At 43.2% G+C, this 25,378-nt stretch overlaps 5 protein-coding genes across 11 annotated transcripts in view; 4 read left to right on the top strand and 1 right to left on the bottom strand.

The window, feature by feature from the left end:
* Positions 1–2,019: 2,019 nt before the first annotated feature.
* Positions 2,020–4,696, top strand: LOC131884689 (centriolin-like). The gene is made up of 4 exons (XM_059232536.1): positions 2,020–3,412; positions 3,602–3,871; positions 3,938–4,379; positions 4,448–4,696. The coding sequence occupies exons 1-4, from the start codon at positions 2,793–2,795 to the stop codon at positions 4,541–4,543; spliced, it is 1,428 nt and encodes a 475-aa protein (XP_059088519.1). The 5' UTR covers positions 2,020–2,792; the 3' UTR covers positions 4,544–4,696.
* A 510-nt stretch (positions 4,697–5,206) lies between these two features.
* On the top strand, positions 5,207–8,186 carry LOC131884690 (uncharacterized). The gene is made up of 6 exons (XM_059232537.1): positions 5,207–5,941; positions 6,151–6,425; positions 6,494–6,545; positions 6,684–7,069; positions 7,171–7,583; positions 7,968–8,186. The coding sequence occupies exons 1-6, from the start codon at positions 5,878–5,880 to the stop codon at positions 8,023–8,025; spliced, it is 1,248 nt and encodes a 415-aa protein (XP_059088520.1). The 5' UTR covers positions 5,207–5,877; the 3' UTR covers positions 8,026–8,186.
* Positions 8,187–9,156: 970 nt separating this feature from the next.
* LOC131884683 (uncharacterized) lies at positions 9,157–11,437 on the top strand. The gene is made up of 3 exons (XM_059232526.1): positions 9,157–10,672; positions 10,739–10,806; positions 10,873–11,437. The coding sequence occupies exons 1-3, from the start codon at positions 10,431–10,433 to the stop codon at positions 11,325–11,327; spliced, it is 765 nt and encodes a 254-aa protein (XP_059088509.1). The 5' UTR covers positions 9,157–10,430; the 3' UTR covers positions 11,328–11,437.
* Positions 11,438–13,323: 1,886 nt separating this feature from the next.
* LOC131884677 (uncharacterized) lies at positions 13,324–22,945 on the top strand. 2 transcript variants are annotated; one of them, XM_059232517.1, is made up of 8 exons: positions 13,324–14,195; positions 16,318–16,550; positions 17,954–18,230; positions 19,979–20,107; positions 20,508–20,687; positions 20,849–21,277; positions 21,381–21,423; positions 21,497–22,945. In XM_059232517.1, the coding sequence occupies exons 1-6, from the start codon at positions 13,916–13,918 to the stop codon at positions 21,232–21,234; spliced, it is 1,485 nt and encodes a 494-aa protein (XP_059088500.1). In that variant the 5' UTR covers positions 13,324–13,915; the 3' UTR covers positions 21,235–21,277; positions 21,381–21,423; positions 21,497–22,945. The 2 variants fall into 2 exon arrangements, with proteins under 2 accessions (XP_059088500.1, XP_059088501.1); XM_059232518.1 differs by lacking the exon at positions 19,979–20,107 and having other exon boundaries at positions 13,326–14,195.
* A 343-nt stretch (positions 22,946–23,288) lies between these two features.
* The window catches only part of LOC131884684 (uncharacterized), a 3,908-nt gene continuing 1,818 nt past the window's right edge, over positions 23,289–25,378 (bottom strand). The window contains exons 1-3 of one of the 6 annotated variants that reach the window (XM_059232528.1): positions 24,593–25,331; positions 24,155–24,325; positions 23,289–24,029 (exon numbers count right to left, since the gene is read on the bottom strand). In XM_059232528.1, the coding sequence (XP_059088511.1) occupies positions 23,391–24,029; positions 24,155–24,253 (738 nt within the window). In that variant the 5' untranslated portion in view covers positions 24,254–24,325; positions 24,593–25,331 and the 3' untranslated portion in view covers positions 23,289–23,390. Of the gene's footprint in view, positions 24,030–24,154; positions 24,347–24,396; positions 24,568–24,592; positions 25,332–25,378 lie in introns of those variants that run through there. The other 5 variants (XM_059232530.1, XM_059232529.1, XM_059232531.1 and 2 more) reach the window with 5 other exon arrangements.

Here is a 25,378-nt window from a genome sequence, read left to right as displayed (position 1 = left end):
CCATTCCTAGTGGCATTTCTTACCTGAACACTTTTTGAAGCACTTCGATCCACATGATGACATAGGCCCGTTTTTTGAAGAAGACCAATGAAAATTTCATATTACCAGACCGGCCTTGAGTCGAGACAACTTCGTCAAATAGTGATAGGGCAAGACTAGACACGAGTTGGAGGGCATTCGATTCTTTTACTTGAATTTGGTGATATTAGCAGGACTAGAACCCATCATGTGTGCTTGTAACAGTTGGTGAGAGAACTTGAAATATAAAGATAAAAATCATTTTGTAATAAACGAAATATTAGAATTAAGAAAAAGAACCTTGCATTAAAAAAAGTTTTTGTCAAAAAGTCCGGTTCAAACCAAGACTCAATAAAGCAGAGAAAACTTTCCTACATAATTTGATGTGTGAAGAATTTACAAATGTGCCATTTTGATTAATAGCCATTATTAAAAATCTTACTCATATCTTGCCGTTTTAGCGGTTTTTTTCCACCAGCCCTCTGAAAGCAGTATCAGTATTTTGGACGGCAACGACGGTTCATTTCTAGCTAAATCCATCTCTATAACACTTAAGTTTCAATGGGGAACTGCTCTTCGAAGAGTAAGAATCAACTTAATATGGAGTGCCAACAAAAGTGGGAAAGTGTTCACAAAATTACAGTCTAAAAAAAGTAACTGTAATTTTGTTTCATCTCGAAAATGGAGCAATTGTAGCGAAAAATGACATATATATATATATATATCACAAAAAAAATGTTTTAATCCTAACAACTCCCTTGGTTGTTGTTCGCCAGTATTTCAATCCGTATTGGGAGAATATCTGACACATTGGATTTCAAACACACAATGGTTCATATTCAAAATAGGTTTTCGGGGCCAAACCCGAAGATGGGTGGGGATGGGTAAAGGATATATGTAGATCCATGTGTGCATTAAGGTGGGGGCGATGTTCAAAGTGAAACTATGGCTAGCCGACCACTAGCTGATTACCGACCATGGCCAATTTTTCTATCAAAAATCACCTGGGATTTTCACAATTGACCACTATGGGAAAAAGCGACCACTGCTGGGCAGCCTGCCAACTAACGGTTGGAATAATGCCAAATGATTTCAAGGTCGTAAAAAAACAGATATTTCACGGAAACCGACATAATCGAACCGGCAATTCCATGATATGTGATTCAAGGAACCAATCACTGAATCGTTTCCTTGTAATTGACACCCAATAAATGAATACATTTACGTTGCTCCAACGCTACAATAATGGTAAATAATTTATAAGAAATATAAATCTCTACATCAAAACTCTATTTATATCTGCAGCTAAGCAATTCCTCTGTGCCTATACTAAGCAAACATTATAAAACAAATGCATACAATAGCTAGGCTTATTGGCTCGATATCTTCATTGGCCATATTCTACTTCCTCTCATCAATTATTTTTAGTGCTAAAGTTGATATTAGGAAAAAGCTTTCAATCCCAAAGCTTTTTACTACCCGTTGTATCAAAACTTTTTTTTTTTTTCAAATTCCACGTTTTCAAAAATTGACCAGTTTTAAATGTATCTAGTTTGGTAAAACTTGACTTTGTATTTTCTGAGTAAGCTAGAAAGCCTGCCAAAAAAATTTTAGCTTTGCAGCAGAACGATGTTTCTTAAGACACAAAATATTTCCTCGTGTTTTAAAATGCTGCCTTTTTTAAAATCAAGTTTTTTTGAAAGTTCCTAAAACATGGCCATTGAAATTGGATAATGAGAGAAATGATAATTGCAAATATTGAAATATGTATAATCTTTTGTATTTTAGAGTCGTTAAACGAAAAAGAAAATATTGAGCCTCTGAAAAAAGGTAGACCATAATTGAGAAAGATATTCAATTAAATACGTAATGAACATTTAAATACGATGTTTTTTCATTGTCTGAAAACAACTAACTGGGCCTGTTGTCATCATTGACGTAATGATAAGCCTTTAGGGATCGGTCAGGGTCTCAATTTGAATATGCCGATATTCAGCTCTAAATGCGTAAGGCGTCAAGGACATTTGGCTACATTCCATGACGAGCAACTCGTTTTGACTTGCCCACTTGGCACTTCTGACCGGTAGGTGGGAGGGAATAGTCTAGCTTTCCTAATTACTACGTCAATTCGAAAATTCTTTTTTCACCTTGGCCAGAGTTCCAGCACATAAACCTTTCCATATGTCTCGGCCAAGAGCAACTCCGTTGAGTGCGCGCACAGCGAGGAAAAGAACATTGATCAACTCTTGCGGTGCGATTGAAAAAGCAAGCAAAACAGGCACATGGAAACATGCGCAACAAATTAAAAAAAAAAATCAATGTCAGCTTGCACTGGGACAAAAACAGATCTTTATAGGAATTATGGGTGGAGGAGATAGAATGTTTAGTAAGTAGAAGCGACATTGATCTCAAACACGCACGTGCTGCTGTTGTTCATGTGGGGACAGGGCGAATATTTCTTTACTCCATGTAGCCGAATGAAGAAGAGGATATTTTCAAAGACTGCTCACGTCGAAAGCTTGTCCTTTGTTGGCCTTGTTCTCGCTCAAAAGGTCGAGGCTTTGAATCAGCATTACGACGAGCTATTGGATTAGTAGGAGAGAATGCACGATTCTCTATTCGTCTCCCGGAAAACGGTGGATATCACCTCGAATAAGAAATAAACTCAAATAAGTGAGTGGGGTTCGTCGAAAGCAGTTGAAGTGAGGCTGGAGGGAAAATGAGTGCCTGGTTTAGAGGCAAGAAATGCTAGTGACGGGGCTTCCCCGTGATTGATGCGAGTTTTCAACCACGAAATGGCCTCCTTATCCAGATCGAGCTCGAGCCTCCAGCCAGCTCCTAAGATGAGTCTGGAGATCTTCCTCCGGGATTGTGTGTTTGTCTTATTGAAGCACATTTCGGGTGGGAAAGTACAAACCAAAATGGACGAGAAGATCCTCGAGTTCTGCATTCGATCCGGAAACAATGTCTGCGACCAAGGGAGGCTGTTCCTCCACAGCTTCTTAGAGCGCAAGATGAGGTCACTCTATCCCAATTCCGCATGTGATGATGGAAACAACAAGTCATCGCAATTCTCTGTGATAAACGAAGCAACAAATGTCAAAGGCTGTCTGTCATTGTCAGATCCCAAACAGACCACGATCCTCCAGGACTTGAACAAGGAACTGAACCTCGTTCAACGCGAGAACAATCACCTGATTGAAGAGGTCGAGGTCCTCAGGATGGATATTGCCTCCTTGAGATCCATCATTGTTACTCGAGGATTCAATTCTACCCATCAACAACATTTGGGACAGTTCGATTCAGAAAAGATCAACTATAACGAGGGCAGCCTTCATTCTCAGCCAGAGATTCAAGAGTGTGATATGGCCAGAGGAAAGAAAAGTAGGAAAAGGTAAGAAGCTAAGAAGTGGGTTCTGCCTACAAGTTTTCATCCTTGGTGAGTGTTCAACCAGACCCATCAAAAGATGAGCAGGCTTTAACGAGAAGCTACAACCTTCATCCAGATTATGCCTTCAAAAAGCTTTGTCACTCTGAGGATTATGGAGGCTTTCATAAATGTAAGGGATTTCCACTTTTCCAGTACTCCCACTGCCGTGTCCAAAGCCAAAGCCAAAGTGAAACCATGTTCCTCGACACAGGATGTTCCACCGAAAAAACTCGAAAGCGACAGTAGTGGTCCTTCGCATGATACGTTTTCCATTGACCGAGTCAGAGTGCAAAGCGAAGGATCCGATGAGGGTGAGGATCCTCGGATTGATTTGTGGGACACCATTCGACATTTAAGGGAGGAGTTGATCAAAATCACCAAGAAGCAGGAATCTCTTATCAAGGACATGACCTCCAAAGACGGGTGAGGGACCAGTTTTGATCCAGTCACATTGGTTAAGGAAACTCACTGAATCACTGGGCTTTTCAGAGAACTTGTTCATGCAGAGGAGCACATCAACGAGTTAATGCAAGAGCTGGACGCCAACAAAATGGAGTACAATGCTCATCAGAAGGTGATTCAAATCCTTAAGACAGAACAATCCCAGTCAAAGGAGGATTTGCAGAAGGCGCTCATAAGTATTCCCGAGGAAATTGCCATTTCTTCTAAGCCATTGGCCACTCTCTTTGGCGATGACATTAGTAGCCAGAAATCCATATTCAATCTCAAACTTGAGCAAGTTGACATCAAGCGACAATTGGCCAAATCCATGGCAGAACACGACAAGCTTTTGGCCACACATTTGTCTCTCGCGGATGAGTATGAAGCGCTCAAGGAGGATTTTACCAACTTGATTGGCAGACCCGATCCATTGAATAGCGATTGCCAATCCTTGAATGGAACTCGAGCCTTAAAGGAGGAAACGACCAAAGTAAGATCAAATCAAACATACGAGTACACTATCAACTATTGAGCTTTGCCTTCATTCATTCTTTTCAGACCCAAGAAGCTTTTCGCGATTTGGCTTTACCTGAACTAGAAGACACGTCACATTTCGAAGACCAGAGCCGAGCCCAAGAACATAATAACATATAAAAAAAGAGCATAACTGAACTCAAAAATCATAATGCAACCGGTTTGAGTTGAGTTTGGATCAGGAATAATGCTCAGAATACTCATATTACATTGAGAATCTCTTTTGCTCAGTCATGCTAAAACATGTCGTTTGTTCTTCGCGGCCTATGCCAATCTGTTCGTTCATACGTCGTAGTCAGTACGTTCTGCAATTTGAATTGAGTAGGCCGAACTTCAAACCAAACCCAACCAATGAATCATGCTCGGCATAACAAACTACAAACTCTCCTCATCTTTTTCCTCCCAAAGGGAGTCACGAGGAGTCGAGTCCTTCCACCCACAGAACCTCACCTCTTGGGGTTTTTTCGCACCTTGAACAGGTGTTGGACGCATTAGAAGCTCCTTCCATGGATGGACTCTTTTGGAGCCCTAGATGCGAGCCGGGGTGAGTCGGTTCGGGCCAAGAGGGAACACGCCATTCGAACACTTGACCGACAAACATTTGGGCATGTTTTTCCTAACATCTTCCTCTGTCTCGTCTCTTGCTTCATCCTGGGGCATCTCAGGCAACAATTATGATCATCATCATGGTCACAGCTCTTTGGAGGGCTCTCCAGATCCTACACATGTACACATGCATGCATGAGGTGGATAGATGGAGGAAACATCTTAAGTAGTCGTCGTTCGTCTAAGGGCCTTCGATCGAGAAGTAGCACAGGTTGAGCCTAGTACAGACATACATACATACATGTAGTAGAGTGGCTACATACAACAAACTCTCTGCTCGTGGTGGTCAACTTTTCAAGTGCCAACTCTTGGTAGAACGTGTCCAATACTTAATTGACAGATTCAACTTTCGATGATGTCTTCGGGACTAACAGAGTGTTGGTGTGTCCACCTGATTATAAACAACGAAAAGGATTAGGTTTCCACTCAACTCAGCTGCTCCCTTGTCTTGTACTAGTCGTCGAACCCTCAGTGGTGATTAAGCCCCTCAATAATATCACCCAAATTGAGGTTTCCCGTCGGAAGAGCCGGTGTCAAATCTCCGTTCTGACTTCCCCTCTCGATGGCTCCAGTTTGGAAATGGATCGAATGCACATCAGACATGGATTACTAAATTCAAAATCAGATACAACAACATGTGGTGACTACTTCAACGAAAACCGATAAGGTGTTCAAATAATCCGACCTTCGGCATGACAAAAATCGTGCTTGAAAAGCCTGGGATCTTAACGCGACAATGAATATTGATAAGAAGTACAGTGAATGAGTGAGTGAGTGGTGAGCTTGGGCATCAATTGGATTCGCCTTGAGGGAAACAACCAACAGACCAGTGCAAGAATCTAAAACTCATGGACACAAACAGTATGTCCGATCAAAAGAGCGACTCTCCCGACTCTTCCAGCAACGGTCTAAGTATGAGATTAAGCCATCGCTTTTAGAGATGAAAGAGGCACATTTGTTATCTTGTCAAGTCATAGGTGTAACAGAAAAAAAAGTCTGCTGACGATTGATAATGTATACAGGACGTTCGAGTAAATTGTGAGCCTCTCTGAATAACCAATCGTGACATTGGAGTAAACAAACCAGACCTCACGTTATGGTTCGACTTTCGTTGTCTGCAGGTCCACCCATTGTCATTGGTCTAATTGTGGCAGGAACAGGGATTGTCATCTTGGTTGTGATATGCGTGGTTTGCATGTTTTGGAGAAAATCCAAGGCCAGGACCAAAGATGAAATGTCCGATGATGGAGGTTTTGGTCTCAAACCTGACGACATCAAGATCCAAACCTTGGGCCGGAACTACAAGATCAACTCCATTCCCAATGCAGAGAACACTGACGAATCTCGGAAAACCTCGGCGTGTTCCACTCACTCGCATAATCATCACGAAGTGGCAGTGAGTATCGGGCTACTTATTGTTTCTTCAAAAATCATCAACCCAACCCTTTTACCACTTATTCACAGCCTTTATTGACCAACGGTTCATCACATCCCGAGCGATTGGACGTTGTCAAGCGTAAGTCATGTAGAAAACTCCGGCCAATTCCTTAAACGCAAAAGGTCCCGGTTTGGGGGTTGAACTAACTTCGATCTTGAGAAAAAAATGGCCTTTGAGGTCATATTGAGCCTCAATTTCAAATTTCGTTTACTTCAGATTCCAATGAACCTTTTCGGATCCTTGACCGAGCCACCAGCACCTACATAGAGCCAAGAACCATTGCATCGCTCTCTAGGCAGAGTAGTAATACCTCACAAAACATGACCATGGAGGAGGTCACGCGAAGCATCAATCCCTCTGCCATAATTGATCGAACTCGAAAAGAAGATCCAGCTGCACGGGCGCCTTTGGCTGATGCCGAATCTTTGTTTTCTGCCGAATCCATGGATATCCCCAATGAGATCCCTGCCAGTGTCTTAAAATCAGGTCTAAAATCCTCCACAAGACGCAACCCACACGGAGTTGGGGAATTTCGGAGACCTCAAAGTGATGGTATCACGCAAGAAAAGAGATATGTTCCCAAACTTCCGCCTAAGACACGGGTAAGCCAGAAGTTCTTGACATGTTAGTTCTGCCCTCAAAGTTGAGGTTAGGTGAACCAAGAAGGCAATTAAGAAAGGCGTTCCTGCTTCAACATTTTCAGAGAGGAGGTGGCGGCTTGAACGGAAAAACTACGGGCAATGGAAATCGATCGTCCTCGCAGATTGGCCAAGTCAACGATTTGAAGGACCCAGTGGGATCGTCCAGCCGGTCTAAGAGTGAAAACTGCTTGTTCACCGTGGCCGAGGATCTCGATTACGACGATCTTCCCGAATCGATGGTCAGACCAGTGTTGCCACCAAAATCAGTGCCTCATTTGCCGCCTAAGCAGATAATCAACAAAAGCCAAAATGACCTCGAAACTATTGATCATAACTTTAAATCAAGTCTGTCAGAGCTGGCCCAGAAGTTGTTGGAGGAGGATGTAGATTACGATGACCCCCCACCCAAGGAGTCGGCTGAAATCAAGAATGGGAACCGATCCGAATTCGGAGACTACGACGAGCCAATCTCCCAGTAAGGGCTTTCCTTATTCACAAAACTCAAGCATCAATGTTCTTGTCCACTTCATTCAGAAAATATTGTGAGGGGTGCCAAAATTTTGAATCTCCATTTTTTTGGTTCTTTATTGAGTTTTTCAAAGGTTGTCGTCAATGCACACCGGCAGATGGAGGCAAAGGGAAACACACTTCATTTTGCATCCAAGTCTCTTGCAGGGCAATTTTTTTTGCCAAATACCAATTTCAAGGCGTTAGACTCTATCTAGTGCTAGGTGTTTAACAATGCAATCGAAGATATCGTATTTATTACATCAACTCCCGAAATTGTTCCATTAGTGAACCAAGCAGTGGTGAGTAGAGTAGTCAAAAACAATTATCCGATTTCCTGTAATATTTTCAGCGCCCCCCACCGAAAGGAATTTGAGGATTACGACGAACCGGTTGAATATAAGAACTAAACATGTGATATATCAAGTGCTGATTCTTGTGTGCAATCTTCATTTGTCTGCTCAGGGCCGTGGAAAGTCAAAGATGGTATTTCCCGAAAGTGCTCTTCCACCCAATCCCGAAGCGTGATTTAATTCAACTTTTGTGGCCAGCAATAAAATTGTTTCATCGATATTTGTTAAGAGCTTTGATCAGCCATAGATAAGAATAATGTCAATAGAAACAATACAATTCTGGCAAAGTTTATTTCTTTTCCTGAGGCCAAGGCTTGGATGAAACGTCTCTTGAATTAAGAACCGATACACGAAAGAAAAAAACTCTTATTTTTGTCATGATTTCTAAAGAACTAAATCAATTATTTTGTCACTGGCAATTGATACTCTTTGTTATTTGTCAATCATGAGTCCAAAGAAGCCGTGGTGAAATGGATAGTGCTATCTTACCATGAGATAACTTCCCGGTGCCTTTCCGACCTTTCTTCAGGAATTATTTTTTTAAAGATAATGCATTCCACCCGCTTTGAGATACTTTGACTCAGGGCAATGCCTATCGTGTGAAAGAGCTACTAATAAATTGAACTCCGCATTGCTACCTTTTTTGAAAGCAAAGGTATTGCTGAACATGTCAACGGCATAATGCAGGTGAACTATTTCTAAGCATTACTCAAAACACAAATGTGAACTGATTGATAGTGTGAGCTCTCTAAGCTGCGCCCAACCATATGTTCAGTCTAAAAAACTAGGTCAAACCCAAGGAGAGTTAGAGCCCTTTAATGGTTCCTTACATATAAAGTGACAATCAGAGAGGCGGGGCACTTTTTAATATATCATGTGGAACACAAAAATATTTTGTACGTTGGGTAAACATTGCTTGCAGAAGAAAAAGAACAGTTCAATATTTTATCCAGGCCAGGCAAACAAATGTAAGAAAAATCCATTTCCCCATTAACGGATTCAAAGAATTTCAAAACAAAACATTAATAACATACGAGTACATCAAACGAAAGAAAACAGCTAGTGTGAAAAAAGAATTGTCATTTGAAATTGTAACTTTTTGATTGACGGGTCAAAATTCATTCACAGTTTTGGTAAGAAGGTAGCATGCATGTTTATGTTTTACACCTTTTCTTCGGAAAACTTCACTCTATCTAACTTTGAGAATTATTGAAGGGAAAAAATTTACAATTATGACTCCCTGGTTAGTGGCACCAAGCATATCAATTGAGCCATCACTTTGGATGCATACAAAAAGCGAATCTCTAGTGAAAATATCATGCACTAAATAATTTGAGAGTTTTCCTTGTTCTCGATTGCCTTAGTTATATGGGAATTGTCTGGCCTAGTTCCTCAAAATGCCCCCAACATTGGTCATTTGACCTTTCATGAAAGGTTCCATGGTCAGAAAAGTCGCAAGTACTTTTTACCAAGGACAAAGAGATCTAGAGACAATATTCAGACACAAAAATGTCGTGCCAGCAACGAATTGTTGTTGGTAAGAGACGTTTGAATGAAGCACGGCACTCAACTTACCAACCAACCAGCCAACCAACCAACCATGTACCACAGTACGTAACCCAGATTACCGCAAGTTCCATGAGGAGTACAATGACTTTTGGGAGCGAGTCGGGAAAGCGCTCGGCGACATAGTTCTGCCTCTTGTTTGTATTCTTGGCCTTGTTTTCAAGGCCCTCAAATTAGAGGTCGGGCCGGGGGAAGAATTGCATTCGAAGAAAAAAGGCTCCTAAAACGCAAGAGGAGGGACGCCCGCCACATAATCCTGTTCATACACGGGCATGCTTATCAGTGGGTGAATCGCTTGTCAAGATCCAGGCACTTCATGAACATAACAGTGATTAAGCTCTTCAATTACTACCATATCATTAGAGATCTGATCAGATTTGAAAGTGTATTAAATGGCCCAAAAAGGTATAATGAGAGGCTTGCATACTAATGTAGGAACATTTCCAGAACCAGAGAGTTGAGTGGAACGTATGCCATAAAATCCTCGATCGGAAGAAAAGAGAAACAGAGAATTTAGGCCGGGAACAAATAAGGTCGAGAGAGAGAGAAAAAACAGTTTTCGTGCCTGAAAATTATTGAGCCCACGAGGAGGTCGTCCTCGTCTTCATGACTTTGGCAACTCCAAGTGTTGTGACGGGAGCTTAATGGCAGCACTTCTCCGAGTGCGGGCAGAGGTAAAAACTTGTGATCCAGACACTCACTTGCCATTCAATTGCCGGCACTCATTGCATGAGGAACGACCAATCCAGGATTGTTGGACTCAAACGTACGGAGTGAAAAAGCGACCTGTAGTAAATTGGAACGACTCCACTCGTTCCCAACAGAGCGACCAGAATTATTTATTTTCCCACTGAAATTCCTCACGTGAGCTTTGGAACGTGCAGAGCCCACAAACCATGGACTTGAGGAGCCCATCAAGGGGCTACCATTCACATTGCCATATCAGTTATGTTGTGAAGAGCCGAAACAAACCATCACATCTCTCAGCTGTGGAAAAGAAAGAAAAAGGTGAAAACTTCAGTGAGTTTGAAGTGCCAAGCCGAAACGAATCCGATGACAGTCGAAGCAGTCGATATCGGAAGAAGCGAACAAGAAGACAACTGAGATCCACCTTGCCAGCGGGATATTCAACTTCAAGGTATGAAAGTTACGAAAGTTACACAAGCACCAAAGATTGAATAATGAAGCACAATAATGGTTTTAGATCCACGAGTTTCGTTCAACGGCGACACCAGACTAAGATTCATTTAAGTCCCAAAAGGGCCGAGCGCAGTAAGGTTCATCACGTCATGACACAAATAGAGATGTAACAGCCTAACCTAGATTTCAACATTCCAGGCTCGTCCATCTCCGACCTCTCACAGTCCTCATCTTCTGACACCTCGAGGAAGACATCCATGGAGTCAAATCCTTCCTCAGACAAGCAAGAGGATCTGCCAGGCTTATTTGTGACCTCAATGACCCTCAATGAACGGCCCAGAAGCCTACGAAGTCGTCGCAGGAGTCCCAGCAATGGCAATCGCAATCAAGAGACTATTGAATCTACTTCCACAATTATCCCTGCCAGGTCGAATAATAGTCGACCAATTACTCCCAAGATCAATGTATCCAGAAATGCTGAAGATGATTTTGACGCAGACAAGGAAAGTGAAAGCCGAAAGGAGTCCTGGATAACACAAGCGACCAAATTGGATGATAAATTCGTCTTGAGAGAGCCCACTGACGATAATGTGAGTGGCATACCCACTCTCCAAGTGCGTGTCACTTCGGCGAGCAGGGATCACGACGATTGAAATGAAAATAGTTCATTGCATCACTCTCGTTGCTTTGTTTCAAGGCCGTTCGCCGACCTTTATTTCCAACTGATTTCCTAGATCTTTGCGTATGAAAAAATACATTATTTTGGAATTAGTTTGAGTCGATTGTCCACACATTCATTTCATTATGGAACAACTACGGGAATGGGTACATTGTGCAGGTCAATGGACAAAAGCATGGAACTGTCTCAAGATATTGCGCAACATCCTGCCCCATTTGGCAATTTTATCAATAGCAATGATCCTGAGGGTTAGTACGAGACAATGTCGTGGAAAAAATGCAGGCAGTGAGGCTCGTTTTGGACCAACATTCAAGTTCTTACATCCTTCCAGCCCCTCATTCAGGACAACCTTTTGCGAACGCTATGCATTGGAAACCAATTCCCAAAATCCTTTAGCCCTTCCCCTCACATCCTTAGACCAAAGAAAGGAACGTGGAAAATGCGCTCTCTGACCCTTGGGAGTGGGAGCGCATGAATCTGCGATAATCATTTAACATTCTATGTACATTTGCTCATGCCAAATTCGTCTGTATTCAATGTAGAGCGACCATTGGGCGCATCATCACTTTGGGACCAAAAGAAGTCCCCGCATGATTTGTAAGGGAATAGAATAACAGTTCGAACCCGGTGCTGATAAAGGAGGGCCTCTTCCGGACAGAGGGCTTTTTGAATGTCGAAGAGGATAACGTCCACTTTCGTTCGATATACAGCTCTTGGGTCGCATACATTTTATGGAAGACGACTCTCGAGGCGAAGTGGTGGGATGGGGACTGGAATCACAGAGAAATACGCCAAGAGGGCGGGGAGAGCTAAAGTTGGACAGTACAAAACTGTGTGGAGGCATCGTCTACCACAGCCTTTGCACCAGCCCTGCCAACCATGTACGGGAGGTTCTTGGCGAGGAGGAACCACAAAGCATGCGCCTGGGCTGAAGTGCTACCAAATGAGGTGAAGGTCACGGGGAGTTCCAAGCAAAATAAGGATAACATAAGGCACGAATTAGCTCGAACTCGTCCTCCAACGGTGGGCAATCAAGCAATCAGTGAGTGAACTAGACATAAAAATGGTGGATCGTTAAGACGTGCCACACGGTATGACAAATTTGTTCAAGGCAATCAGTCAGACCGACTCTGTCTTCAATCTCAGTTACACGGGAGAGAATATCCCACAAGATGTGTGGGGAGTGCTTTTCAGAGTCCCATTGGGCTCTTTATTCCCATTTCAAAGCCGTTAGTTCCATGTTCCACGCCACGCGCACCACCACCCCAGCCTTTTCTCTCGTTCTTCCCCGCTTCCCTCTTACTTTTACTCACAACAACGGCTTCGGAAGACCAGAACGAAGAAAAGATCCCCGTACTGGCCTTGCTGTTTGTCATTGATACGGAAGGCATTCCTTCCTCCAAGTCACGCTCCTGGCCTTGTCGAACTTCTGGCTTGCACTCAAACCTTGGTTCCTCTCTCCTGATGGATCAAGGTAAGCCGGCCTTCGAGCTGTTGGCTCCCTTGAGGATACCGAGATTTGGATTTCACATCTTCTACCTTTCTCAACAAAGTAATCATTGTTAAGAGAATTAAATCGTGTTGTATTTCAAAAAATCATACCAATCAACAAAGCTCAGCAAATTCAAAAACATATATATATATATAAAAAGAACTTCAAACAAAAACCGATTCACGGATCATCCATACAGTTTTCAAAGGCTCACTAGCTCTCGTCCATACTCGACATCCCAAGACATTCCATATTGGAATATTTGAAATGAGTGTTCCTTCCTTGTACGTACAGAGAGGACAGGAGAGGAACCAAGTTGAAGACGGAGAAGATCCTCTCCAGACCAATTTTCCCGAGAACGACCAAGGAGGAGGCACGAGTGGTTTAGCCCACGAGAACTTTCCTTTTCGCCAGCAGTCTCTAGCCTGGACGGGCCAAACAATGCTGAGAGTGCGAGAGTGCTGGCTTGGAAGCGGTTGCTGGTTGCAGTGCGGTGACTCAGGGGACAAGCCACATCTAAGGCCAAAGGCCTGCTGAGTGCAATGGAGTCCCGGTGTTCTAAGAAGGGGCGGATGGATTCACCCACTGTCTTTCTCCTCACTGTTCCCCCTGGGTTTTCCTCTTCAGGACTGAAGCACTCGAAGTTTGGTGGCTGGCAAGCAAGCAAAATAAGTGTGAGTAAGGGTCGAAGGGAGACCGAGAGACGCCTTTGCTCGTCGACGTCAGCGTCCTCTTTCCAAAGAGAAGTCCTTGGCCAATTCCAGCGACGCTTCTGGACTTGAAGGAACAACCAAGAGAATTGTCTCCCGGGAAGGGTAGTGTGCCAGAAGGAGCCTCAAGAAGACATATTATGGTTGTGATTTCGTCAACTGAATCTTAATGAGGCCTCGCCAAAAAGTTTGGGAAGCTCCTCCTGCGTTGTGATTGATTGGTATGGATTGTGCTTGGAGAGGATCGGTGTCTTCATCCGGAAAGGGAGTAATCGCTTCAAAATCGCTTTCAATTGGTCGTTACCAGCGCTATGTTTGCAATTGATATCTTGATCAATCCTCAAATCATCTCATGACCCAATGAATTCCTCCTCGTCGTATGCACCTTCAAACGCATTTTACCTGATGGACCATCCTCACAAATGGCCTCAAAGGCCTCCAGATCGGCTTAGCCTCGACTCGACTACAAACATCTCATCTTCAAATGCAAAATGTGATCAAACGAATTGCTTCAGTGTGCCTGGTGCAAAGACAAGCCGTGGAAGAGGATTTGCCGTAACAAAAGGCTGGTTCATACCAATAGCGACAATCCTGTTGGGGCTATGCTTCTCTGTCACAAGCGCCCTTAAGAACGAATTTCGTGAGTATTTTATAAGGACGGAAAATGTTTTCGGGGAAAGAAACAGGCTTTTTTACGAAGCAAACATTTCCCTCTTCAAGTAGCTTGCCATAATCGTGTTTCGTGTATCTCATATCGGGTGCTCTTAAGGGATTACAAAAGGACTCTCACTTGTCTCGATTAAGCCCAATAATGTGAATCACACTGAATGGATGCATTGACGCAATTAAGAGGGAAAAATAGGCCAAAGTGAGCTTGAGCAAACAAATGAGGGATATCAAGCCCCAAAAGCGTTGTCGAATACGACCGAGCACGTTCCGAAAAAGGAACAGAGCAAACAAACTGGGATTGACATGAAAATGATCATTTTCTGCCAAGACTGCTTGCTTCCCAACATCCCCAGCCACGGTTTCGTGGAACTGGATGGCCTTAGTGCTACTGCTGCATGAAGCTATTGATCCCATCTTGGCATCTCCACACATGAGTGAACTTACTGGCAAATGACCCAATTGCCAATTCGAACATCTCAAGAGTTGGCCAGCTTTACCTTCCGCTAGAATCTTCTCCAGATGATAACTCTTTTAATAGCATCAGGTGCTCGCCTATGTGCCAGTATAGAGGGAAAGCTCTTTTTCCACCAACGAATGTGCGCGCAGCCAAGTTGGAATCGTTGGGAACGACAAGGGAAAGAGATTAATGACTCCTCTCCCATCATTTTGGCCCCTCTAGGCATGCAAAAATGAACTATTGTTTGCCTTTCACGAATATGCCAAGCTAAAAGGTTCACTCACAATCTCGTAAGCAGAGGAGGCACTCTTAGCCTCGCCACGTTGGTTTGGTCAGGTAACGTTGATTGAACTTTGAGCCTTCCAGGCTCGTCGAGGAACCCATTGATGGGACTGGTCAGAGCAGGAAGGGCCAGGGAAGGATGTGAAGGTGGATGCTGCCGGTTAGAAAGGAGGCTCAACGTGGATAAAACTTTCCGCTGAGCCAAGCCATTTGGAGAATGCCCTACAGACACCCAAGCAAAGCAATCTCCTCTCTTTTATGAGGGCAAAAGATTTATCCAAGCCAAATTGCTTGTGGTCGCGGACCCCTCTCAGTTTCAGTTTTCTCTTCTTCCTCTGCTTCTGGATGGTGATCAGCCAGCATCCCATCATAAAACTTTCAAAAACAATCAGCTTCCAGCTGCCTTTTCCTTTTTTGGATCTCGCTTTATCGAAGGTTCCGGTCCAAACATTAGAGACCTTGGCACACACATCGGGACTACACACGCATATTGGAGAATGTAAAATCAATCTAGGCGAAGAAAAGAGGGGATGTGCTAAATAGATAATTCAAATCAACCCCCCCCCCCTCAATTTCATCATTATCGGAATTGAATTGCTAATTCAACTTAACCAGTAGATTGATTTCTCTCGAAAGAAAATCTCCCCCATTCCCCCCAAAAATGACAGGAAACGAAAAGTGCCTGGCTTTGGACGTAAATCCAATGGTTGGAATAAAAGTGGTTTTTTTTTCCAACAACATTATTCCCTCACATTATGCTAGGATATCTAATTATGCATTCGGAATTCTCGGCTCTGGGAGCGTTCCGAAGATGGAACCGTATTCCTTTTACCTCTATCTATTAAGAGGATAGCATGCAGGCAATGCACGTTTTAAAGTATACGCCTCGGAGAGATCACTTGCTTAATCCCTGAATCATTACATACGCATCAAGGGACCTACATCTTCCCATCTTGATGAGTATTTCACAACCATTATGGGCACCCAAAAGCCATGAAAGAGGGGAGAGCCAATTTTCGCCTACTTTCAGAACTGAGGGAATTATTCGAGCAAATCCGGAGTCTCACCCCTTGGGTAATTACCTCCATCCTCTATTCTTGATGGCGAAGTTGCTTTCAAACTGATACAATCAAACTGGAAGCACACTAAGGTTGAGGACTGTTTCGGATGGGCAGACGAGCTAAGCAAAGTTACCGGGCGATGTCAACGTTTAGTTAAGGAAAAAAAAACAATCAATCTGGCCAAAAATGATCCTGCAATCCAAATAGGTCATAAAGCGACCCAAGAGAGACATTGAGCATCAGAGGCTTATCTTCACATTTTAACGATGGTCTGATACTTTTTTATCTTTCAGTTCCAATCAACACCCTATGTAAGCGCAGTCACAAGAGCTTCCTTTCCAACATCCCCAAACCGGTTGATGGCGCCGTGGTAATTTCGAACAATGAGCGCGACATCAATTGCGTGTTTACATTTCAAACCGAGTCCATCTTGGAGAGGTTCATGCTTCGTTTCGAGGAACTGAACATGGACTGCAACGACAAGCTTTTCATCTATGACGGAGCACATGCAATTGGAGCCCACAAGGTAATAATTAACATGGACATGACGACAAACAGTTGGAAGAATGGAAGCTTGGAAATCGGACAGGGAGTTGAGAGAGAGGAATGAAAACACCACCATGAAATCCTGCCTCGAGCAACTACAGTGTATATCACTTTCCCATTGTGAAGGAACTCTTTCAGGGGTTGACTCATAACTCAAAAAAGACTGGCACCTTGCACTTTAGACGTCGTACCGATCGGCCTTCGTAAACGAATATTGGAACAAAAGGGCAGCTGAGCAGGATCGACGGAACTAGTATAGAATATGATGGAAAGGGCCGTCTAGGTCCGACTCGGTAATTCAAAACCCGCAACCCTTGTGATCGAGCTGATCACATAGAGCCAATATTATTTAAAGCCCCTTTAAGCTAGTGATCTCAAGCCTCGCAGCTACCAATTAAAAACTTTGAGGACTCCAAGTTTTTTGAGTTACAATGGAGCGGGATATTGAATGGAATGTTGGTTGTGATAACCTCAATAGCAGTAATGCCAGAAAACTACTAACTTGGTAAAGTTGCTTGGGGAAGTGAATCCCATTTCCAAACGCGGCAAAGGCCGTCGCCCGCCAACTTTCGCCTTCAGCGTAGAACCATGTACGTATTGGACGAGACCGAAAGTTCTTGAGTGGGATCAATGCATTTGAAATGGCCTTGGGTTGCCATCATCAATAGCTGGTTCTCCTTGCTCTGTCCCTTTGATAACCATATAGCGCTATTGTGGCGAGGAATGAAAAATGAAGACGCCTTTGGAGGGTCTCAAACTTGCAAAACAGTTTCCTTTTCCACACACTTCGTACTTCCAAAAATGGTCCCAGTCGTCTATCTTGTAGGCCAAAAGGACGCGGTTGGAGAGCATAGAGTTTGGCCATGTAAACGAGAAGCCCTTGAAAAAGTGCCCAAGTCTGGTTGAGGTCCTTCTGGCAATATTAAAAATTCCTTTTCCCCCACTTTTCTTTTCTCGTTCAATGTTGAGTTAAGGCAAGGCAGAGGGATCGAGAGGGAGAAGGCCGAGCCTGGATTTAGAGTCCAAGCGAGAAGGGGAAAGCAAAGAAACCCCTATGGCCTAGCATACGTAGTGGGGGCTGGGACTAACGTGAGGAAGCTCGGCTCCCATTGACGATGACAAATTTCAATTTTCCGGCCCAAAAATCCACTTGTCTGGAGAGCTAGATTTCCGACATCCAATTCTTCGAATACGAACACGCCCACTGTGTAAAACTCTAACCCATTCAAACTTCACGCGAGCCATTTTGACATCCATAACTGTACCTGCTTCTGACTGAGGATGGCAGACGACCCGTCAGAGTTGGACTTGAAGAAAAATGTGTCCCTTTCCTTGGAAAGGCTTCTGGTCCTGTCTCCTCAAGTTACAAGTTTTCGTCTCTAGGCCAATTTGTCTTGCGAAAAAACAATCCACACCTTCGGCTCGGGCGGTGTCATCTACACGCGTACCAACTTCATCACTTTGAAGTACATCACGGACTCTTGGGGAACCGACCAGAATGGCTTCCGACTTGTGATCACAGCTTTCAAAGACAAAAGTGGCGGATGTCGAGATGGATTCCAGTGTGAGAATGGGATTTGCATCGACAAGGACCTCGTTTGTGACAACATCAACCATTGTGGCGACGGCGAGGACGAACGCTCCTCGCAGTTCTGTTCCCGTGAGTAACCAGTCCATCTCTCCATATCCTGGCTCTCTGTCTCTTTTTCTATTTTTCTATTTCCCACCTCTCCCTCCCAATCCTCTTTCTTTCTGGTCTTCTTCGTTTCCACGTCTTCGTTTCAGTTCCGTCAGTCGGACTTTTTCTTCAGCCTTTCGTCAAGTCCATCCTTGCTCGAGCCAAACTGTCAATATTGGGGAACAAGACGGAGATTTGCAGGTGTTTGGGACAACTGACAACAGAGCAGAAAGGCTAGACTGAACTGTAAAATGGCAATTTGAGACTAGGGTGGACTCTGCTTGCCAATGTTTTTTTTTTTGTCAGTTATTGGCCGTAGTCTTTGCCTCCACGAGAAAGGGATAACATGTCTTTTTTATATGAAATTCCGGCATCAAATGTTAGAATACGAACATAAACCAAAGAAAGGCCATAAATGACCTTTCCCGCCTTCAAATTATTGGCATTCTTGGTCCAACTTTTGGCTACCTCCAATTGTTGTTGGGAATGGATTAGCATTGGAATGCCTATCATTCCATTGTGACCTTTTTACTGGCGCAACTTCCATAAAGTAGTAACTAACTCAAGTATTGGCTTTGACTTCATCAGATCCCTTTTTAATTCACGGCACATTTTTGTATCTAAGGGTTCTTCTGTGCAATTCTGGAAGCTTCTCGGACACTGTATTGCATCATTCCAGAAGATTTCTCTAAGCTTCGTCTTTCAGCAGCCTCATAGAAAGGATCAAAGTTCATTCTGCCAATCTATACCCTTCTGTCTTGTAATAAACAGACTACAAAGAGCATCTAGAACCTTTTGGGTGGTATAACAAATTATCATAGCTTTGTTTGAGCTCAAGCGCTGGAAGGAAAGGTCCATGTCACATTTCGTTTTCTCAGTTCCACCGTTCAGTCCGTTTTGGGGCTCTTGTGTTTTGTCTTCTTGTTTCATCCTATTGTTCCGATTCTTCTGTATTCCCATTCTGGCTCACAAAGATTGCTCCAAGAACTTTCAATCACCAATCACATGTCATGATTCGACTTTGCACTTTCTCAAACCAATTCTCGTATCATCATCTCCATCATCATCCTGCTTTAAGGCTGCACATTTCACCTTGGTTTTCCATATTCGTCTCTGCCATGAATCACGTACTCTTTCATATGTCGTCACGCGATCACCATCTTTATTCATTTACCCTACTACGAACTACCGTACTCTTCTTACAACCATACTGTACCTTTCGCTACTTTTACTTGCTATTGCTATTTTTCTTCTTACCATTACTGTTACTACTGCTACTACTACTAATACAACAACAGCCACTAGCACTAGTACGCTGCTTTGACTTCTCATTCATTGTTACATATTTTTTTGTCGCTATATTGCTTGTGGTCGGTGAAAACCAATCAAAAGACTCAAAAAAGCCAAGAACAACAACAAAAAAAACCACCTAATTTCTCTCTCTTTCCCAAGATTTGGGGCTCTTGGAGCAGTTTCTTGTGACCTTTGTCATCAAAGTCTTGGTTGCGGTGAATTTTTGACAAAACCATCGTTCGGGACCAAAATGGGTCCATCAAATGCAGATCGCAACTCTTTCAAATGAGCACTTAACGTTGAGCCCAATACTTATTATAGGGATGATGCATCTCTTGTTGTACTCCTACTTTCTTGCTACTCTGATTTGGAAAACCATTTGATGCCAGTGCTAATCTGTCTATTCTATCTACCCTTCTTTATCTCTTAAACTGCAGTCAAGCGAACAGGAGCGTTATTTTCTGCTATAATGAGTACTGGGCGAATTTGCCCCTGTTTTGATCAAGAGAGAGAAAACAACCAACTAGACTACATGAACGGCGGGACTATTCCCGCTAGACATTCAGGTAATGAAAGCACCAACCAACTATTCTCGTTTCTTTCCTAAATTCCTGCCCGCCCACCGCCAACAGGCAAGAGTATTCATTCTCTCATTCATTTGCAGTACTGTTACGGCTATTATCCCTATAATCATTGTTACCATTTCTCCTCATTTCATTAGATTAGATCAAAAACGACCAACTCACATGTTTTGAATTATTCATGTCTTCATATGATTTCATGTCTTGTGCATCCGATGATTGGTTAGCACTAGTAATCAAGCCGCCCAATTCTTGGACGACACGTTTCTCTTGAAAATTACTGGATGCCTTGGATAATTTGGTCTCAATGTTTTCGATACAAGGGCTATTTCCGGATGTTCAACTCTCTTTTTCTGTTCCCTCTCCTCGTTGAAATGGAATGCAGCAATGGGATTTCCACAATGGTTTGGTGCCACAGCCGCGGATTCAACCTTCCAAAGTGCCATCATAGTGGCCGGAGTCCTGCTGGTCATGGGTATTGTCATTGCCATCCTCATAGTGAGGGTGCGTAATCGACGAGAGCGTCGCATGAACCGAAACGAGGCTCGAGCAGCTGTTTACAAAAGTAAGTACGATGTGTGCAGCACGAACACGATATTTAGCACTGTCTTCCAATGCTCATGCCCATTGAACTTTTTTTTAGTTTTTTGTTTTCCAAAGGTTTGTGCCAAAAACACCTTAGCCTCACTTTCAAAGACCTGGCTCTCAATGTCGCTTGTTTTGTAGGCATGAACAACAAAGGTCGCAACGGGGCACCAACCGGTTACGTTCCGGTTGCTGCCAATCTCTATGCCACAACCACAACGACAACAGCTTTTCCGTCTGGTAGCACAGACATCATGGCCACGACCAGCTTAATGGCCACTGGAAATACTCATCACCTTTTTGACTCGGCACCGCCTATTCAAAACGACCCATTTGCTGAATCCAGCATGGGTTTGACAAAGCTAATTGACAACGCGGGAAACGCGAGTCACCCTGTGGAGGGGCGAGGGGAACTAATAATACTAATGGCCACTCTAACCCGAATAATCCAGGCCACCATCATGGAAATCATTTTGGAAATAAACCACTTTCACATGCTCAAAACCACTTGGCTAGCAATCATGTAGGACACCATCCACATGGATCCATCCGAAGTCCGGCAACTGAAAGGTAAGACATGTGTTAGTTGTACCGTATTTATTGAAATTGCCATTCTTTCTAAATTTGAAGAAGGAAAAGTAATAACCTTGGCAATTTGCCTTTCAATTTTCAGCGACGTGTCCTCAACATACAAAGATGCGGAATGGTTTGTTTAGGTAAGTCCTTTTCCATTCACGTTGCCAGTCAATGGCATTTGGCAGTTCAAGAATATGTTTGTTTGCATTTCAGAGTGGATCACTAAAGATCATCGTCATATCTTTTCTCATATCAATTGGAAAATTCTTCAAGAAGGCTCTTTTGAATTCAAAGTCTTCGACGACGAAGAAGAAGAATAAATCACCACTACTTCGTACATAATCCAACTGTTAGCACAGCGGAGTGCAATATCATCATCGCCGTCATCATGATCGTCATTGACAGAAGAAAAGAAGGCATATCAACCCCCCCACAGGGTGAAAAATCCAAGCTCATGGTTAGTGATATGAAACGAAGAAGTCAGAAGAAAGTTATTGGACTCTTTGAACCCTCCTAACCATGAAAATTATTTACTCGAAAGAAGAAGACATTTTAACATATTATCTCCAGACTTGGCTAATTATGTGCAGCAGATCCTAGAATCTGAGTCAAACACACTGTCGCAAAACAAAGACCACAATTGGTGGATTGGGGCATGACAAAAAGAAAATTCAATCCAATGTCCAATTCCAATCCGTGACTCTTCAAAGCCATATGTTCAAACCTTGGTTGTGGCGAAAATCCATTAGCACCTCAGCACTTGCAAGAAATTAAAAGAAAATCAACGTCTACTACTGTGTCTCTCTGTATCTCTCTCCATATGAAAGAACTCAAGTTAATCCGGTAAAGCTGTGATCAAAGCGAATTTTCTACAGAACTCACACGTTCCAGAAGGAATTTCTTTCTTTGAGTCTTCTTTTTCGACCTACTCGGAACACTGATGGTTTTCACAGGGTCGATGCCCATGAGGGGGCGGTCTCTCCAACTCCAACCTTATGGCATCACCAAGTAACCCCACCGCCCTAACAAAACAAATCTTGTTTCTTATCTTGACTTCAGAACTCTACCATTCAAACTCCACCCCAACAATACTTAGGTTGTGACTTGTGAGTATGTGTCACCCTGAATGTTTCTATACGGTTTTGGCCTTTTTGGGAAAAAGCCCCTTCCTTTTCTCGTGTCCCTTTTTCGGCACACATGCCTCATGTTTCCTTGTCCTTCAACCCTGTTTCTTTGATCTTTCATCACCATTGGAAGGCAAATAGGTACAAACTACGAACCAATCTAGAACCTTGGACCTCAATTTGAGTACAATTCAGAAGGTCAAGTGCATTTAATACATGTTCCTGTTTCAAATTTTCTAATCTTTGATCTCCCACTAAGAACCCTAAGAACCAACGGCATCTTAGTTCAATATCATTACAACGATTCCGAAAGCGGCACCATCATTTTTGTACAAAGAAGACCACCTTTCAAGCATTTTATGTTGTTTCCATAGTTTCATAGCGAAGGAAATCTCGAAGTTGTTAATGGTCGGCATTATCAATATCATAATGAGCCTAACTATCGATTGGCCTCTCTGGCTCTCCAGATAAACTCTCACTCTCTCGAGGACCCAAATGTTGTTATCTAAAAAATGAAATAAATCCCTTACCAATCAGACATTAACATTGTTTTACTGCAATATGCCACTTTTTCAAAGCCAATTTTTCAAAGAGAGCGAGTGAATCTTAGAACAAGATCAGATCGTACTTTACATTTTAAGTTGGATCTTTTCTAAATCTAAGATTCACTCCTTTGCTTTAAGAAACTGGGCTCAGTTGCTTGAGTTGAGCAAAATATCAAGTATGCATTAGTAGCTAGCTCTGCCTGAGCGAAGTGATACGAGACCTTCGTATCGTAGACATTCTGGAGCGGAAGCAGTTCATCCAGGTGGAACAAAGCAAATCGTTCTTGTGTGGTTCAAACCTTTTTTCCCCAATAAATGATCATTTCGTTCAAAAACGACTGTTTTTACTGCATTGGTTTATTCGGAACCCTTGGCAGTTTCGCAATAATAAAACGTTATTGTGGCGGTTCACGATGAGAGGAAAAACTTTGAGCATTGCTACAAGATGCTCAGTAAGACAGCGATGGGCGAGATCGCACTTTGGGCCTTTTGTTTGAGGTATTTGTCGCAAAGTTTTTCCAATTTGGTCCACACCAGTGGGTCGTTGTGAGCCTGCCACACTAAGTGAAAGATATTGTCCTTCTTGTAATCCTCATAAATCGGCTTGAGTGATGTTCTGTTTTTCTCTTCGTGGACTTCAAAGGCCAATCGTGACCTTAGGACGGAATCACTCAACGCTATCGGACCTTGGCTCTCTTCTCCCAAGAAAACTCGCTCCATCTGTTCAAAGAGTCGATTGTGCTCGTTTATCAGATGGTCTTCCTCTTCCTCGGCTGTTTTCTTTTGTTGCTTGGACTTCTTCTTGCCCTTTTTGTTGGCCTTATTATCCGATCTGGCCCTTTTCTGAGGGGACTGGTTCTCCTCCCCTCCATAAAGGTCAAAGTGAAGTTGTTCCTGCTTGGCTTGAAGGGCACGAATGGAACGAGCCAGGAGCACAAAGTCCAAGAGCGAAGCCCGCCAATGTTGCTTGGTTCGTTCATCGAGTGAGGTCAAAAATGAACGGAAATCTGGTACCCAAGTCGTCTGATTATGATCTTGAAGCAGATCTATCAGGTCAGTAGGAATATTTTCCATAGTCTAAAACGGAAAGAAGGATCGGAATCGGAAAATTGAAAATACAGGATGGATGTATGATGTATGGTAAAGATTGTTCAAATTCTGCAGATACCATTTTCAGAGGCCTGCAAATTATCGGAACTTACCTTTTGGTCTTTGAAAAAGCCTAGTATGTTCCCCATGATGCTCTGTGGATTTGATTGCAAGTGTTTAATGCACGATTGACTGGGCAGTTTCGAGGCCATGGCACAAGCAAGAAACTAAACAATCAACTCGAACGGAAGTGGAGAATGGGACCAAAAGCACAAGTGGACAAACTGAAAGAAATATCAGCAACGCTGAACAGATGCGTGAATCGTGGTGGAACACTAATATGGCAAACACGAACTAGCATGCGGGTGACAATATGGCGCCCCAAGGATGTCAGCTTGCAATGGGAAATCATAAGCGAGTGATCAACAGGGCCACGTCAGCACTCCGCCAAATTGACCTTGATCAAGAAACTATTGTCGACAATCGTAGTCACCAGACCTTGGCTTGTCAAGGTCTAAGAGCACGGGTCTACTTTGCACAAATGGGCTTACATTTCAGTGAACAAGTCCCTAGATGGCCACTCTCCATTGTCTAAGAACGAAACGATTTTTTGGCCTGCTTACGGCTTACGTACTTGCCAAGCTCTTTCCGTCTCGAGGCATGATGATCGCCGTCAACTCCGCTGGCTTCAAAGCCGCCGAGTACGGACGAAGGCACCTAGGATGATATTCCGTAAAACGACGAAGCGACAAGCCCTAAGCACGTTGTGACGAAAAAGAGTCCCTAACCGATAAGAGATTCCCAAGCTCTTCCCAGCATTCAGTACACATCCACCTATGTCGTCGCACCCGCAGGTTGAATAGCTGCTCCCTCTGGGATGTCAGTACCGAGGTATGTTGTACGTGAGAACAATGATATGATGTGCGCTATGCGTCCCTATGTCTCCTTCCCGTCTTCTCCTGTTCGAAGCCCGCTGGTGAAATTTTGGTGAGTTGGGGGAGGAGTGGAGGTTCACATTAGAGCCCTGAGTCATTACAATTCAAGTACTTGTGGTTTGGCGTTGAATTAATTTTTGTTATTTGTTAGTGTTCTATAAAATCTATAATCTATAAAAATGACAATTTTTTTGAATTTTATTTATTAGGAGGAGATTTTGCCACTAAAATTTCACTGGAAGATTTCCATCCCCACGTTGGTGCAAAGTGGTCGACAGTGGGGAAGAGATACTGCCTGATTTATACAATGTTGGAAAGTAAAATGAAGGGGGAGGACGGTGCGATCTCTTTCTTTTGAGTTTGAGTCACGATCAAGTAAAAGCCATGACACAACGAGCCCCC

The sequence above is a fragment of the Tigriopus californicus genome, chromosome 8, assembly GCF_007210705.1.
Source record: "Tigriopus californicus strain San Diego chromosome 8, Tcal_SD_v2.1, whole genome shotgun sequence".
Lineage (NCBI taxonomy): Eukaryota > Metazoa > Arthropoda > Copepoda > Harpacticoida > Harpacticidae > Tigriopus > Tigriopus californicus.
The sequence above is the reverse complement of the archived record's forward strand: the minus strand, read 5'-3'. Positions and strand labels throughout refer to the sequence as shown.